This window comes from Lepus europaeus, chromosome 11 (genome assembly GCF_033115175.1).
Source record: "Lepus europaeus isolate LE1 chromosome 11, mLepTim1.pri, whole genome shotgun sequence".
NCBI lineage: Eukaryota > Metazoa > Chordata > Mammalia > Lagomorpha > Leporidae > Lepus > Lepus europaeus.
The window spans coordinates 81,098,182-81,115,309 of record NC_084837.1 but is presented as its reverse complement, the minus strand read 5'-3'; the positions used below and the strand labels follow the sequence as shown (position 1 = coordinate 81,115,309).

Genomic DNA, 17,128 nt, shown 5'->3' with positions numbered 1-17,128 from the left:
CTCTCAGAATGTACATCTCAAGATGTATAATTGCCCTGAGGTCTAAAAGAAGTTCATGAATCCTTCCCTAAATGACAAAGATACTGAAAACAGTCTCCACTCACTAAATTGCACAGAATATCTGCAAGCAACTATCAAAATCAGTATATTAATTGAAAAGGTGAACATACATATCTCCAAAAGCTAGGGAAAAAAATTGCTACTGATCTCTAGGTCACTGCCACCCATGTGGGAAATCTAAATTGAGTTTCTAGTTCCTGGCTTTGGCCTGGTCCAGCCTTGGCTGTTGCAGGCATTTGGGGAGTGAATCAGAGAATGGAAGATCTCTTCCTGTCTGTCTGCCTCTCCCCCTCCCATTTCAAATGAAAATAAAAATAAATAATTTTTTTATAATCTTTAGAATGGGGGCTGGCGCCGTGGTGCAGTAGGTTAATCCTCTGCCTGTGGCACCAACAACCCATATGGGCGCCGGTTCATGTCCCAGCTGCTCTTCTTCCAATCCAGCTCTCTGCTGTGATCTGGGAAAGCAGTGGAGGATGGCCCAAGTGCTTGGGCCCTGCACCTGCATGGGAGACCAGGAAGAAGTACCTGGCTCCTGGCTTAGGATTGGCGCAGCTCTAGCTGTTGCAGCCATTTGGAGAGTGAACCAACAGAAGGAAGACCTTTCTCTCTGTCTCTCCCTCTCACTGTCTGTAACTCTACCTCTCAAATAAATAAATCAAATAAAAAAAAAAACTTTAGGATGAACTGCAGTAATGGTTACACAACTCTGTGAATACTCTAAAAAAAATGAATTGCATACTTTGAATAGGTGACTTATGTGGTATGTGAATTATACCTCACTAAATCTGTTCATAAAGACAGAACAGAGGCAGAATATGGGCTGGCGCTGTGGCATAGCAGATAAAGCCACTGCCTGCAGTGCTGGCATCTCATATAGGTGCCGGTTCAAGTCCCGGCTGCTCCACCTCCAATCCTGCTCTCTGCTATGGCCTGGAAAAGCAGTAGAGGATGACCCAAATCCTTGAGCCCCTGCACCTGATGGGAGATCCAGAAAAAGTTCCAGCCTCCTGGCTTTGGATTGGCCCAGCTCCAACCATTGCAGCCATAGTTAACCAGCGATGGAAGATCTCCCTCCCTCCCTGTAACTGTCTGCTTTTCAAATAAATAAATCTTTAAAAAAGAAGAAAAATAAGAGAGGGATAAAAGAGCCAAGCATCACCATTGGACCTTGGGGTGCACTGTGCCATCCTTGAAGGACTTCTCATGTTATCCTACTCCAATTCCCAATATGCACCGGGAGGAAACTTATGCACCTGCCTCAGCATGCACTGTCTGTAAGGCTCTAACAATGCAAACCAACCTCACAGCAGTCAGAGCAGCTGCTGAGTCTCAGTAGAAAGCTACACTCTTTGAGCTCTTCCTTAGGAAGAAATAGGAAACTTGTCTGATCAAGTCGTGTTTAGGGTATCTCAAGCTTAGCATGGTAAATGTGTCTCTAGCTTCCACAGAGAACATGGCTTTGCCCTTCCAAGCTGGATCTAAGAGGAAAAACCAAGAACTGTTTCCTATTAATCATATCACTTGACAGATCCATAAAAAAATAAAATTGAATATTAAGTCAAAAAACATCCTAGTAATTTAGGTATATCACTTAAAAAGTTCATACCCTTCCGATACAATTACATAATCAATTCAAAAAAGTCAAAACTTTGCCAAGGAATTTTTATTTTACAAGAAGTCACTTCAACAGTCAAAGCCTCATTGGCATTCCAGGGGAAAGACAAATATAGCCAGGAAACAAAGCACAAGTATTTGTTAGTATAAGATTCCTGAAAGCATTTCAAAATAGTTTCTCTGGGGGCTGGCACTGTGGTGTAGTGAGTAAAGCCACCTCCACCTGCAGTGCTGGCATCCCACATGGGTGCCAGTTCAAGTCCTGGCTGCTCCACTCCTGATTCAGCTCTCTTCTGTGACCTGAGAAAGCAGTAGAAGATGGCCCTCATGCTTGGGCCCCTGCACCCATGTGGGAGACCCAGAAAAAGCCTCTGGCTCCTGGCTTCAGATTGGCCCAGCTTTAGCCATTGCAGCCATTTGGGGAGTGAACCAGTGGATGGAAGGCCTGTCTCTCTCTCTCTCACTCTTTTTCTCTCTCTCCATCCCTCCCTCCCTCCCTCCAACTCTGTCTTCCAAACAAATAAATAAATATTTAAAAAAATAATAATTTCTCTGTTTTAGAATCAACAACATGAAGGTAACGTCGCTAATGCTGCTTGCTTTGCTGCTTGCTCACTGTACCCAGGCGGTACGGTGAGCCCCCACATCTATCAGCTCACTTAATCTCATCTGCAACTACAGGGGCCACAAAAGCCCTCCAAGTTCTCCTGAGCGCCCCATCCGCCCGGGAGCTCTGATCGTCTTCCAACGCCTGACTGCTCTGGAGCTATCACGGAGCTGGGGTTTCTTTAAAGTCAAATTCCACAAGCAAAGATTCAAGGATCTCCCGGTCCTGTGACAGTGATTTTCTCTTCTATTTTGTGATGGTGGAAAAGAAAAAACCATATATTTAAAGTTAGGTGGCTGGAGTGAACCTGAGATGATCCCCATTTTGTTGGCCACACTCAAAACCTCCCAATCAGGAGCCAGGTGACCATATGCCTTCTCTCCATCAGGCCTGATCAGGGTACTGACCTTGGCCAGGTCAGTCTGGTTTTTGGCCTTGAAATCACGATGAACAGGAGAGCACTGTGGTCTCCGTCCCCTTCATGGCAGACTTGGGGGACCCTGACGACGGCATGGTCGTCAAGTTCATTTCCACTGGGAGTGCTCTTCCAAGGCTGTCTGGGCTGCCTCCGAAGCGGCAGTGTCTTTAGTTGCCAGAAGGCGGCTGACACGTGGATCTCTTCTTTGTGGCTGTGGACTCTTTGCTTTGGCTTCAGCTTTGAGAGGGGCAGGAGCTTCCTGCTTTGTCTTTGGCACCAGCTCAGTCAAAAGCTACAGTGGTTTTCTAAGTCATGCATTCATCCAAGCACACAGAGAATGTTGAGCATCTACTCTTTTCCAGAGGTTAATCCAAGCATCTGGCTAAAGCAGTGAAACATATGGAGCCCCACCCCCAGGACAGCGCAGACAACAGAGAGATGCAACAGAGCAGAGGCAAGGGGAGCTCAGTGGAGTGGAGGTGTTCAGGACGACTCCCAGAGGAGGTGACATTTGAGCTGATCTTAAAAGACTAACAAGGGGGCCGGTGTCTTAGTGCAGCAGGTTAAACCGCCACCTGCAACACCAGCATCCCATACGAGCACCAATTCAAGTCTGACTGCTCTACTTCTAGCTCCCTGCTAATGCCCCTGGGAAAGCAGCAGAAGGTGGCCCAGATGCTTGGGCCCCTGCACCCATGTGGGAGACCCAGTAGAGTCAAAATCAAGGCTCCAGATTTTGCTGGCGCAGCTTTACCCATCGTAGCCATTGGGGAAGTGAACCAGTGGATCTCTCTCTCTCTATGATTCTGCCTTTCAAAAAAATAAACAAACCTTTAAATACATAAAAAAGAAACCAGACTAACAAGAAGTTAGAAAACACGGAGGAAAGGCACGCAAGGTCTCAGACCGCACACGCAAAGGCACGGCGACAGGACAGCGTGGCCTTCTCAGGAGCAGACAGCTGGCCTCTGCTGAAGGGCACAGCGCACAGGAAGACGGCAGTGAGGAAGGAGGTGAGCAGGGCGCCCATCACTCTCAGGAGACCAGAGCTCAGCCTGACGGGGACAGAAAACCACAGGAGCGAGTGGTCAACCATTCCTTCGTTCAACCCACACAGCCCTCTGCTCCTGGACTGACCTTTCCCCAGCAAACCTGGACACACTGACAGCATTCACAGCCCTTCACAGCTGTGTGCACACATTCGCCCTAACCCCACTGCTCGCCACGTGGGCCCGGTGGGTCCCTGCTCTCTTGCACACCCCCACCCCTTGCAGACTCCAGGCTGCCTAAGAGCCTGTTCACCAGGCAGCCCCTTCACGTGCTCCTAACAGCAGCAGAGGGCAGAAGAGGCCCACAAATACGATGAAACAACTGTCACATCCAGATAAAAATAATCCTACACACGGTCTTGATGCATTGCCTCTCAAACCTGAACATGCACACGGAGGCAGGGGTCTGGCACCAATGCAGATGCTAACTCAGCAGCTGGGGGCTGGTCCTGAGACCACACATTTCCCATAAGCCCCCCGGCTATCAGCAGCTAAGCAGTGCTGCCGCCTGGAGAACATACTTCGGGCAGAGAGAATAGCACTTTAGATTATCCGTGCTGAAAGATTTCTTTCTCAGATCGCCCATTTATCACAAACCAGTACTTTCAGAAAGTCTACTAAAGATGATTTATAAGGAAGGACATCGAAAATCTAAGTTCCAACTGTGGATCCTTGGGTTCAGTAAACACAATATTCCTCCCACCAAATGACATGGGTCAGCGGAGTGAGCACCCCCGCCATCTGCTCCCTTGAAGACAATGCCAACTGCAGAGACGCATGAGAGAGAACGCGTGGCAGGCCCAGCGTCTACCGCCAGCTTGTACGCACTCCGTGGGGAACAGACACAGCAAAAGAATGCGAGGAATTTCCTTTCCAGCTTCGTGAATATATTCTTCACCCACATGGAGCTTATGGGGCCACAAGCCCCATAAAACGGAGCATTGTGGTGTAGCAGGTTAAGCTGCTGTTGGCAATGCCCAGCATCCCATACCGAGCCCAGGCTGCTCTGCTTCCCATCCAGCTTCCTAACTAATGCACCTGGGAAAACAGCAGAAGATGGCCCACGTGCTTGGGCCCATGCCACCCATTTGGGAGACCCAGAGGGTCTGGCCCAGACTCTTGGTCACTCTACCTTTCAAATAAAATAATTTTTAATGGGGCTTATGGAATACAGGGAGGTTTTGTTTGTCTTAGGTTCACCTTACTCTATTTTTAATTGACACACAATAATTGTGCAAACATATGTGGGAGGACGTGACCTTCTGAGACAGGGATACATGGGTGACAAGCAAACCGGGGTCAGTGGCAGAGCCATCACTGCAAGTGCTTGTGGTTTCTCTGCGGTGAGACGTGGACAGTGGTTTCTGACGGCGCGGCCCCGCCCTGTGAGCACCTACCTTGCCACTCTGCCCCGAAGGTCTCCCAAGCCCGAGAGCTGCCGCATCTCCAAGGTCTTTAAGGCAGAATTAGTTCCGTAGCTAATGTTGTCCCTGGCTCGGATCTGCTCCTGGAGCACCTGACGACACAAAACACCAGAGAGGGAGGGCTCAGGACCTCACAGTGCCAAAGGCCACAGCAACGGCACTCTAATTCCCTCATAGCAGGCTCCAAGTTAAGTCACCTGATAGACACATATACAGAAAACCAGGGGCTGAGAGAGGGAGGGAGAGAGAGGAGAGACCTAAGACAGCACTCCACAACCAAGTCCCTTAATTTACCAATAAAAACCAAGATCTGTTTCATTATTATTTCTTCCTTAATAATGAAGACTTTTTTTTTTTCATTCTTTTTCCATTTATTTGAAAGGCAGAGAGACAAACACAGATCTTCCATCTGCCGCTTCATCCCCCAAAATGGCCGTAACACCTGGGGCTGAGCCAGACTGAAGCCAGGAACCAGAAACTCAATTTAGGTCTCCCATGTGGGTGGCAGGGGCCCAGGTACTGGAGCCATCATTTCCTGCTGACTCCTAAAGTATACATCAGGAGGAAGGTGGAACTGGAACTGGAGCTGGAACTCGAACCCAGGTACTACAACACGGGATGCAAGCGTCCCAGACATTTTCTTTTGAATATGCTATTTGCTGTGTCCACAGGTGAGGTGAAAAATTGTGTACCTTTTTAATTTTTTACAATTTAATTTTCTAGTTCCTTTTTTGATCTAAGAATATCTAGAAAGCCAAGAACTACTTAAAATTATGTTTCTTCATTTCCAGGAAGTTTAGTTTTGAGCCATATTTATTATTTATAACTGCACTGGCCTACGATAAAAATTATAGCCTGTAAGAAATTCATATTTTTAATATGTTAATGTTTGCTTTGTGGCACATGTTTTTCTGTTGTTGATTGCCTCTCAAATAAATAAATTTTAAAAGAGAGAGAAAGTCCTTATCTGCTGATTCACTCCCCAAATGCCTATAATGGCAGGGACCAAAGCTAGGAGCCAGGAACTCAATCCAGATCTCCCACATAGGCGGCAGGAACCCAATTACTTGAGCCATCACCACTGCCTCCCAGGGTCTACATTAGCAGGAAGCTGGAGTCAGAGAGCAAAGCCGGTATTGGACCCAGGCATTCTAATGTGGACACCTTACTGCAAGGAGAAATACCTACCCCTGATTTTTTTTAACTCCATAGATATGCAAAAATATGAATTCTCTATTTGAGGACCAAAAGGTTAAACACTGCATTAGACTGAATTTCTTTTTTTTTTTTCTCTAGGTCATATTTATTTGAGTCTACTAAATCTCCCAGCTGTGAAAAAGGAATAACGAATTCTGAAGCTGTAAAATATTTTCATCAAGTTCTCTTCACATTTTGAACACTTTTTACTTTATTTAGGTACCATGTTATGTGGAACATACAGATTTACAACCAGAAGTGTTTGTTCTATTAAATCACCTTCCTTATCCTATCAAGTGCTTTTAATGTGAAGTTACACCTCACCTGACATTAATATTGCTAGTGTTTTATAAATAATAAGGCAAAAGGGATCTAACTCTGCCTCACAGAGATCGTCATCTTTCCCGCCTTCCAATGGCAAATCAAGCACTCCAGCAAAAAGAGAGATCATGCTAACACAGGTGACTGTGGCGTAAAGCCCAAAGCGGTTCCCTAAAGAAAATTTATCCCCAGGATGTAGCCATCTACTTAGCAAAAATGAAAGCAGTTCAACTCGATTTGATACACCTTTGGATGACTTAGAATCTGTTCCTGTGTCTACATTACAAAGAACCAATCCAAGAAAGCAACTCCCTTGTCTTCCTCTAGGTGACTCAGAAGGAAAGAAAACCTGGAGAAAAAGGCACCGACAGCCTCGTGAATCATAGCACCTGCCCTGAACCACCGCCAAACGGAGTGGAAAGAGCACCTGTGAGACCAGCCTGGGAGATGTGTCAATCAGTTAGCCAGGAAGGGGGTGAGCAGGTTCCCCTAACACCACAGGGTCACCACTTTGATGATACAGCAAGAATGAGGGCCCTAGCTGAAACGGGACGGCTTTTGCAATGAGCTTACAAGATCTCCGGTCAACTCGCACGACACAAAGTTTCATGTTTTGTGTGCCTCTGCAAATCTGAGATTTATGGCCGTGAAATTTGGGGACAGTTCTGTTTGCACTGATGTATAATTATGAGCTCAGGAAAGGCAAACTATTTTCTGTTTATAAGCCTTCAACTAGTAGTTTTACCATCATGCTATTCTTACACTTGCTATTTTATACTTCAAATGGCTACATATTTTCAAGATATTTTTGTTACCCTCAGGAATCTCTTGTATATTTTACTACTTAAAAAGCTATTTTTAAATAGTATATGTCTCTATTTTATATCTAAAACACAGAAATATAGACAGGAGAGGCAGCTTGTTGCTAAACAAATACTGTTTTCCTATTGGGATTAACTTCACACACCAATTTTATAAACTTGCTCTATAATATAAATATGATTCACCTATGGCCAGCACCGTGGCTCACTTGGCTAATCCTCTGCCTGCGGCGCCGGCACCCCAAGTTCTAGTCCCGGTTGGGGCACCGGGTACTAGTCCCGGTTGCTCCTCTTCCAGTCTAGCTCTCTGCTGTGGCCCGCAGTGGAGGATGGCCCAAGTGCTTGGGTCCTGCACCTGCATGGGAGACCGGGGGGAAGCACTTGGCTCCTGGCTTCGGATTGGCGCAGCGCTGGCTGTGGCGGCCATTAGGGGAGTGAACAAATGGAAGGAAGACCTTTCTCTCTGTCTCTCTCTCACTGTCTACAACTCTCTCTCTGTCTCTCTCTCTAACTCTGCCTGGCAAAAAAATTGAAAATTAAAAATATATGATTCATCTATTAAAATAAATGCTCAACAACAAAAGTAAGCAAATAAGTATGAAGGCAAACCCTTGCTTACTAATTTGGAAATAGCACCCACTGTTCTCAGCATTTCAGGCACCTTAACCCATTTAATCCTCCTCACACCGCATGAAGGAGGTACTTTATCACGCCCATGTCACACATAGTGCAGTCTCTAAGCAGCGAAGTGCCTTGCTCCACTGCATTTTTGTTTGTCTTCACAGCTCGTTGCCCGCTCATGGTTTACATTGCTCTTGGTTGTCTTTGTTCCCTCTCCTTGCGCTTAGTCTGACAGGTTCCACCAGGCGGCCAGGCGCTCCTTCTCCTCCCTTGTCAGCCGGGGAGGAGGGGAGCGGGTTCCTGAACACTGTCCTCCATTCCATGACTGGCTACTCACTGCTTCCAATTTGCACACATTTGCACGTCTCCTCCTGGCCGTGCCTGCACAGCTTCCCCTGTGTGAGACCCTCAGCACCCTTCATGCCTGCCGGCTTCACCCTTCAGCCTCAGGTGACTTATCTGGAAGAATGGTGCTGCCCTCTCTCCTCGCCCTTCCCACACTCCCAACTAGACTTTGCTATTGCAAGAATTCCAGCTGGACTATTATTAGCATTATGCTTGCACAATGTCTCCTGTGTTCCACTATTTTTTCTTTCTTAGCACTTTTGCTACATAGTCCCAGGCAGGGATCAATATACACGTACATGGAATGATACTGTTCTTTTGTTAAGGATTTCCGATGACATTAGTGCATCTCCCTGTCATTTGCTCCTAACTGGGAGCTGTATCCAGATGCATTGCATTTTAGTTAGAGCCCTTTTTCTAGCACTTTCCTCAGAACAGGCACTTGGAAGAAAGAGCCTCTGAGTCTCTGCCATGCAGGGTGGCTGATAAATTGGTGGGAGTCAGATTTCTCAAAGGAAAGACCTTTCCTCTCCATGAACTCCGACATTATGGTGCATCTGGGGCTTCTTCCTCTAGGAGCAAAGTATTGGCTCCTGATATCTAGAAGCTTGTAAGACTTTTTTTTCTCTATGTGGATTTCAGGAATTTTTGGATGTGGTTTGTCCCCCAAAGGGTCATTCACCGCAAGCTTGGTTCTCACAGTGGCAGTGCTGGGAGACAGGTGGGGCTCAGTGGGAGGGGCTTAGGGCAATGAGGACGTGCCCTTGGAAGGAACTGTGGGACCCAGGTCTCTCTGGCTTCCTGTCTGGTGATGTGACTGCTCCCTCCTGCCATGTGGTACAATCGCTGTGAGGCATTTACCACAGGCAAACTGACACTAGTGCCACAAGTGTAAATACGTAATATATACTCCTGTTAGCTATCTTTTTCCTTTCCTTTAGGCTTTTTTTTTTTTTTTGGTAAGTATTATACACATATAGAATAGTGTGCTTCTATACAGTTTTTAGAGTTTTCAAACTTCCTCGTAATAAGCAGAAGTCAGAAATTTGGGCAGTCTGTGTTTTCCTCATTGTGAACTTGGTTGGGGCTGCAAGTAGAATGACAGTGACAGTAAAATGTCTATTACACTGAAAGAATTTTAGAATTTCCAGACCTATCTGCTACTTCCTGTAGTTTCCAGCTTTTTCTGAATGAACTCGCTCTATGAAGAATGCTAAATAGTCACAATCACCTGTGAATGACAAAATGTTAGTCATCGGAGCATATTCCTGCAAGGAACTTCAGCTCTGACTAATCTGGTGCTGGCACTCTCCCACTATGAAAAGGCGCTGGCGAGCTCTCTCTCTGGGAATAGGAAGTAACACCTAGTAGCTACACCTAATAGAAAGGAACATGTATTCTCCCTGTAAGCAACGCCTTCAATCTTTATAACCAGACAAAAGACCAGCGGTTCCCAACCATTGCCGGGCAGCATAAATACCACCAGGTGCAGCAGGTGCTGTGCTGCCAGGGATTAAGCTGCCTGCTGAGTCCCCCAAATCCTGTATCAGATGCCTGTTCAAGTCCTAGCTGCTCTGCTTCAGATCCAGCTTCCCGCTAATGTGCTTGGGAAACAGCAGAGGAGGACTTGAGTACTTAAGTCTCCGCCACCCACATGGGAGACAAGATAGGGTTCCTGGCTCCTGGCTTCAGCCTGGCCCAGCCCCAGCTGTTTGCAGCCAATTAGGAAATAAGGGAACCAAAAACGCAAGTTTCTCTCTCTCTCCCTGCTTTTAAAAGAAATAATTTTTAAAAATTATCTCCCAGGTGGCTTGTTACACAAATTCTCAGACCCCATCCCCATGAAAGTGAAGCTGGGGAACCCGCCCAGGAATGGAGATGTCCCTGGACTGCAGATCACTCCTGGAGTAACACCGCATGCAACACTGTAGCAACAACAATGGCTCTAACCAGCCCTTCTTCCTTTGAATTGTTTTTCAATCACTAAGCCAAGAAAGTGGAAAGCAATTTGCAAAAGAAGAGCTAAAAATACTTAAACACATGTTTTTTTTATAGGTTCGACCTTGCTGGTAAGCAGAGAAACAGGAAATAAATATCATACCATGATTATGAACCACTTGATGCAAGATGTTGCTAGTGGGGGAGGCTGTGTGAGGGCGACAGGCGGTGTGGGAGAACTCGCTGTACTTTCGGCTCAACTGTGCTGTGAATCTGAAACTGCTCTCTAAAAAATATAGTTTATTTTTTTTAAAGGCATACCAGGGGCCAGCGCTGAGGCATAGCAGGTAAAGCCACCACCTGCAGTGCCAGCATCCCATATGGGCGCTAGTTCAAGTCCCAGCTGCTCCACTTCTGATCCTGCTCTCTGCTATGGCCTGGGAAAGCAGTAGAAGATGGCCCAAGTCCTTGAGCCCCTGTACCCACGTGGGAGATCTGGAAGAAGCTCCTGGAGCAGCCGTTGCAGCCAATTGGAGAGTGAACCTGCAGATGGAAAACCTCTCTCTCTCTGCCTCTCTGTCTCTCTGTGTAACTCTTTCAAATAAATAAATAAATCTTTTAAAAAAGGCATACCTTTTTCACTTATTTAAGAACTGAATATTTTTCATTTATAATAATAAAAGTAGGTCAAAATCAAAAAAGGCACAGTTGGCCTATCATAGTACAACTATTCTAGAGAGACACACAGCAAAATATATTCATAATGTTCATAACCTTTGGCCAAATAAATCTGATTCTTGAAATTAATCTTAATGAAAATAATAAGAAAAATGACCCCAAAAATGTATAAGGATGCCCTCATAGTGTGATACACAGACCAAGTATTTTATAAGGTGTATTATTATATGAACACTAAGAGATTCTTGGAGGACTTCTTAAAGCAAAGGAAAATGTATACAATTTAATATTAAGCAGAAAGAGTGGGTATAAAATAAATACACAGCAGGACTCTAGCTGTGTATTAAGATCCTCATAAAACACTAGAATGTAATCTCTAGAGTGGGACTATGGGTGACTCCTCTTTTTTGTATTTCCAACAATTGGCATTCATTAGCTTTATAACCAGAAAAAATATGCCTTATTTTTTACCCTGTGTAAGAAATAGGCCCATTTAGCTTTCAGAATTCTTACACAGGTGTATAAGGTATTGCATTAGAAATGCTTTGCAGAGTACAGAGAAGAATTATACCTGAGCTTAACACAGTATTCATAGTACTCAAGTCACGTGCCGTCAGAAGGCAGTAGAGCGCTTACTATTTAAAGGAATCCTAGAATGGAGCCTTAGAAAACAACCCCTCTGGAAAGTCAGCAACGTTCCCCAATTTGTCATTAAACAGCTATCAAGTACATCATGTGTTGACTTTTAAAAGATCACATCCTTAAGGAAATCATCACTTCTCCATTACTGTCAATTCAGAGAAGTGTTTCTTGGGCGCCTACCACGTGCTGAGTGCCAGACACACCCTCAGGGAGCTTGAGAGTGGCAGAAAGGGCTACAGGGCGGCCCAAGTTCATAGAGCAAACATGCTTCACACGCATAGAGAGCAGAGCCCAGCCACCCCGGAAAAGTGATGCTCTAAAGTCTTCATTTATTTCTTCTAAGACACGGCCTGTCTTTAAAGAACCTCCCTTCAAAGCAGAGAAGATGTGGGAGACCCAGGAGAAGCTCCTGGTTCCTGGCTTCAGCCTGGCCCAGTCCTGGCTGTTGCAGTCATTTGGAGAGTGAACCAGCAGATGGAAGATGGATTTCTCCCTCTCTGTGTAATTCTGCCTTTCAAATGAATATGTCAATCTTTAAAAAAAAAAAAGAAAAAGAACTCCCCTTCTCCCTGCCCAAATACAGTATGCAATAGGGCTGTGTCACGCTGTTCACACACAGATGTTGGCAACCACACCCTGCGGATCCCCAAGTCACCTGGACAGGCCAGCCAAGGAAGAGACCCAGAAGGAAAGTGCTCATTCCGTGTTCCTAACCCTCCCCAAATAGGTAAGGATTTGGAAATGGAAGCACACCTCCAACATCACCTACAGAAAGGCTCAGTGCAGAAGGGGCAGGCCTTGTAAAGGTGGTCTCTTCCCATAGGGCTTTCTATCTCCACATGGGGACTCAAAACACCCTGGAGGGACAAGCAGTGGGTGCAGTGGTTAAAATGCCACAGCTTGTGACACTGGCATCCCATATAAGAGTGCCAGTTCAAGTAGCAGCTGCTCTGCTTTCCATCCAGCTCTCTGCTAATGGGCCTGGCAGGGAAGATGGCTCAAGGGCTTGAGCCCCTGTTACCCACATGGGAGAACAGGATGGAGTTCCCAACCACTGGCTTTGACCTGCCCTAGACCTGGCTGTTGTGACCACATGGAGAATGAACCAGCAGACAGAAGTCTTCTTAAATAAGTCTTTAAAAAAAAAAAAAATGCCAGAGGCTGGCACTGTGGCCTCTATCTGCAGCACCGGCATCCCATACACCAGTTCGTGTCCCAGCTGCTCCATGTCCAATCCAGCTCCCTGTTGATGGCCTGGGAAAGCAGCACAAGATGGCGCAAGTCCTTGGGCTCCTGCACCCACATGGGAAACCCAGAAGAAGCGCCAGGTGCCAGGCTTCAGATAGGGCCAGCCACGGCCATTGCAGCCATTTGGGGAGTGAAGCAGTAGATGGAAGACCTCTCTCTCTCTCTCCCTCTCTCTCTCTCTGTGTACTCTACCTCTCAAATAAATAAATAAAATCTTTCAAAAATGCCATTTAGGGTCATCCACATTCCATCTTGGAGTGCCTGGGTTTAAGTCTTAGCTCTACTTCTAATTAATGTACATACTGGGAGGCAGTGGTGATGACTGGAGTAGTCAGGTCCCTGCCACCCACATAGGAGACCCAGACTGAGTTGAGGCTTCAGGCCCAACCCTGGCTATTGCATACCCATCCTTTGGTTCATTCATTCCCTCTCTCTCTCCGAATTTCAAATAATTAAAAAAAAAAAAAAAAAAAAAAAAAAAAACTCCAGCTTCCTATGTCAAATGGCCTTTATTGTACCTCCATCTGTATAGTCAGTGGGCCCGTAAACTTGCCAAGTCCAAGATAGAACCTTCTAGTCCACATGCAGGAAGTCCTGTCAGTTCTACACACAGACTAAATCCAGAACCCGTGCCCATCCCAGGCCTGCAGTCTTCTCCACCCTAACTAAAGCCGCCAGCACATCTTCCCTGGACTCTCGCCGCTTTTACTCTCACTCCCCGACAATCCCTTCTCCATGCAGGAGTCAGTACGATGCTTTCTGAAACACAAACAGGCCTGCAAGCTCCACCAGGGCTAGGGTTGTCGTTCGTGTTCTTCACTAATATATCCCCAGCACCACGAGTACGGATGCATGGTGTGTTAACTCCTTAGCTGGCAACTACATAATGGCTTCCCTTGTCCGAACTCCAGCCTTCTCACCACCGCGTTCCAGGCTTACGAGCCAGCCCTTTCTCTTGGCTCGTGGCACTCAGCCCATCGGTCTTTCTCCTCCTCATATACACCAAGCTACTTCCTGCTCGTAGCCTTGCAACTGGCATTTCCTCCCGTCTGGAATGGGCTCCCTGTGTGTCTCCCCCTGCCCTGGCTTGGCTGGCCCCTCCTGTCAGTCATCTGAAGAGCCCCATCACTCTCCACCCCATGAACTTAACAGAGCATCTGACGCCGTGAGCTAACATCCCCCTGATTACTTACCACCTATAGTGCCACTAGAATGTGGAGTAGGGCTCAAAGCCTGGGCCTTGTCTGCCTAGGTCACTGCTATAATCCCAATGCCTCTCAGTGGCAGATAGAGGAGTTCCTCTGTTAACTTAGCTCCATGTTAAAGGAACCAGTTTTCCAAGCTGAAGATTCAGAGATGGTCTCCAGCTGGTACCCAGAAGCCAACAGGTCCTTAAACACATGGCAGCTAAAATGTATGGGAGACAGGACAGACACCAAAACTGCAATGTATTAACTTACCCTGAAACACCTCTGTCAACAGAACGGAACGGATACTCAAAATTCCAATCAATTCACTACCTTCACCCTCTGGGGTCAAGTCCAGTGAGTAAAGCTAAAACAAAACAATTTTGGATGAAAAGCCACCAAATCCCTCTGGGGCTACACCTGTTCCAAAGGACCCAGATCACTGAGCCAGGCTGAAATTCTCTCTTTAGGTAAAACACATGAAGTCCAGGTGCCAGCACTCTCTACGCATTAGCACTGCTGGATGCACAATGAACCAAGCCCCTGTCTGTCCGTCCACGTACACATCCACACCACTGTCTATACCTTGTTTTTGACACGAGAAAGCCCAATGCTGCCCTCATTAACTGAGTTCAGAAAACTCTTCAGTAGTCCATTTTTTTTTTAATTTATTTATTTGATAGGTAGAGTTACAGACAGTGAGAGAGACAGAGAGAAAGGTCTTCCTTCCTCTGGTTCACTCTCCAAATGGCCGCAACGGCTGGGGATGCACCGATCCGAAGCCAGGAGCCTCTACCTGGTCTCCCATGCGGGTGTAGGGGCCCCAGTACTTGGGCCATCCTCCACTGCCTACCCGGGCCACAGCAGAGAGCTGGACTGGAAGAGGAGCAACTGAGACTAGAAATGGCGCCCATAGGGATGCCGGTGCCGCAGGCAGAGGATTAACCTAGTGCACCACAGCACGGGCCCCAGTAGTCCATTTTCAAATTATGAAGCTAGAAATCTATGTGTAACCTACTCAATTAGGCGCAGGCTTGATACAATTTCCCATAACCCAACTAGGTCAATGCCAACACTCCAAGCCAGCGAGACATCATGAAGTCTCAGTATCTGGAATCCAGAAGCAGCTTTATAAATTCTAACCAGCCAAGGGGCAGACTCCACTACCTGGCTCCACAAAAGCATGACACAGTCAATGGCCAAAGGGACCTGGGGGTCCAAACTACTGCCCCAAGCCATCAAGCTGGATATAAGGGAGAGCCTCCCAGCAACATAAGGGCTTCCAGGGCCAGGGCTTCCTGCTATTGATAACATCTTAAACCAAAGACAGTATGGATAATCCACACATGTATAATTCATAGTCGACTACATTACCTCTTGTAAATTGATAATGCTGATGATAATTTGTGAAAAGTTTCTGAGGAATAAATAATTGATGACATATTCCACATCACAAGGCAAATGGTTCATGGAGTCCATGGGTGGGGATGTACTAAAACAATGGATTCTTCCATTCAACATTTATCAAGCACCTACACAGTAGTCATCTGTGTTCACACTAGAACCTGCACATAGACTAATAATTACAGGGTTCTGGAAGGGCCGATGACCTTGGAGCCTTTGATTACAGAACACTTATGGAGCTCCTTTTATGTGCTGGACACTGCACAGTGGGTGCTAAAAGCAGAAAAATTAACAACCAGTTCTCGCTTTTGAGGGTCACGTAGGCTAATGATTTGATGATATGTATTTTACATTTTCCCCTATATATAACTGTGTTCAGAGGTATATCTTTGAGAATTTTAAAGACGTATCTAGGGACAGGCATTGAGGCACAGGGGGTTAATCCACCACTTGGGACGCCTGCATCCTGTACTGGAATGCCTGGGGTCGAGTCTGCCTCCACTTCTGCTCCAGCGCCCTCTAATGCGCACCCTGGAGGTGGTAAATAATGAGCCATGTATTTGAGTTCTGGTCACCCAGGGACAAATCCAGAGTTTCCGGCTCCTGGCTTCAGTCTGGCCCAGTTCCTGCCACGGGGGCCACTTGGGGAGTGAACCAGCAGACAGATTTTTCTCTCTACCTCTCCCTTTCTTTCACTCTACCTTTCAAATATATAAAATCTTTAAAAGACATCTCTAGGCAAATTTACCAAGATGTGGTATTAATATATCTCAGTTTGACTAGTTCTATCAGGAGCCTAGAGTGAGCTTTATAGCTTGAGAATGGCTTCAGTTTTAGATTCATAATACAAAATCACCTGCAGGAAAACAAATTCCCAAATTTACTGAATGAATTGAAAAACAAGTATAAACCTGTAATGAAAAGCCAGTCAACTCACAGAAGAAATTCAGGAGGAATCTAGACAAAATACACCTTTCACATCATTGAAATACAATCTGAATATCTTCACATCTCTGTGCTTTAAGGATGCAAATATCACCTTTCATATCACCCACCCTCCCAATTTTTATATTAGTTAGAACTAAAGACTTCCTTTTAGTACTTTAAAAATATTGCTCTATGGTATCCTAGAAAAAAAAATATTGCTCTTCATCATTGTCATGGAGTTGAAGTTTGTGCCTCCCCCCCAAAATTCCTAAGCAACAATCCTAACCCCCAATGTGATGGTACTGGGAGGTGGGACATGGAGGAGGTCATCAGGTTCTAAGAGTTGGAGCCTTGAGAGGATTAGTGTCCTGAGGAGCAGACCAGAGTACACAAGAGGGGGTGTGTGTTTGGCCCACACATCCACACTGGAGTGCCCAGACTGGATTCCTGGCTCTGGCTCCTGATGCCAGCTTTCCACCAACGCCAACCTGGGAGGCAATGGTGATAGCCCAAGTAATTGGGTCTCTGCCATCCACATGGTAGACCTGGAGTGTGTTCCTGGCTCAGGATCACTTCGGTCTGGCCCAGCCTCAGCCTTTGCATGCATTTGGAGAGTGAGCCAGT

General features: G+C 46.2%; 1 protein-coding gene across 3 annotated transcripts in view; it reads right to left on the bottom strand.

Moving 5' to 3' along the window:
- The window catches only part of FAM81A (family with sequence similarity 81 member A), a 79,443-nt gene that overhangs the window by 29,942 nt on the left and 32,373 nt on the right, over positions 1–17,128 (bottom strand). For all 3 annotated transcript variants that reach the window (XM_062206036.1, XM_062206034.1, XM_062206035.1), the window contains exon 4: positions 5,149–5,267. In XM_062206036.1, coding sequence (XP_062062020.1) covers positions 5,149–5,267 — 119 coding nt within the window. The remainder of the gene's footprint in view (positions 1–5,148; positions 5,268–17,128) is intronic.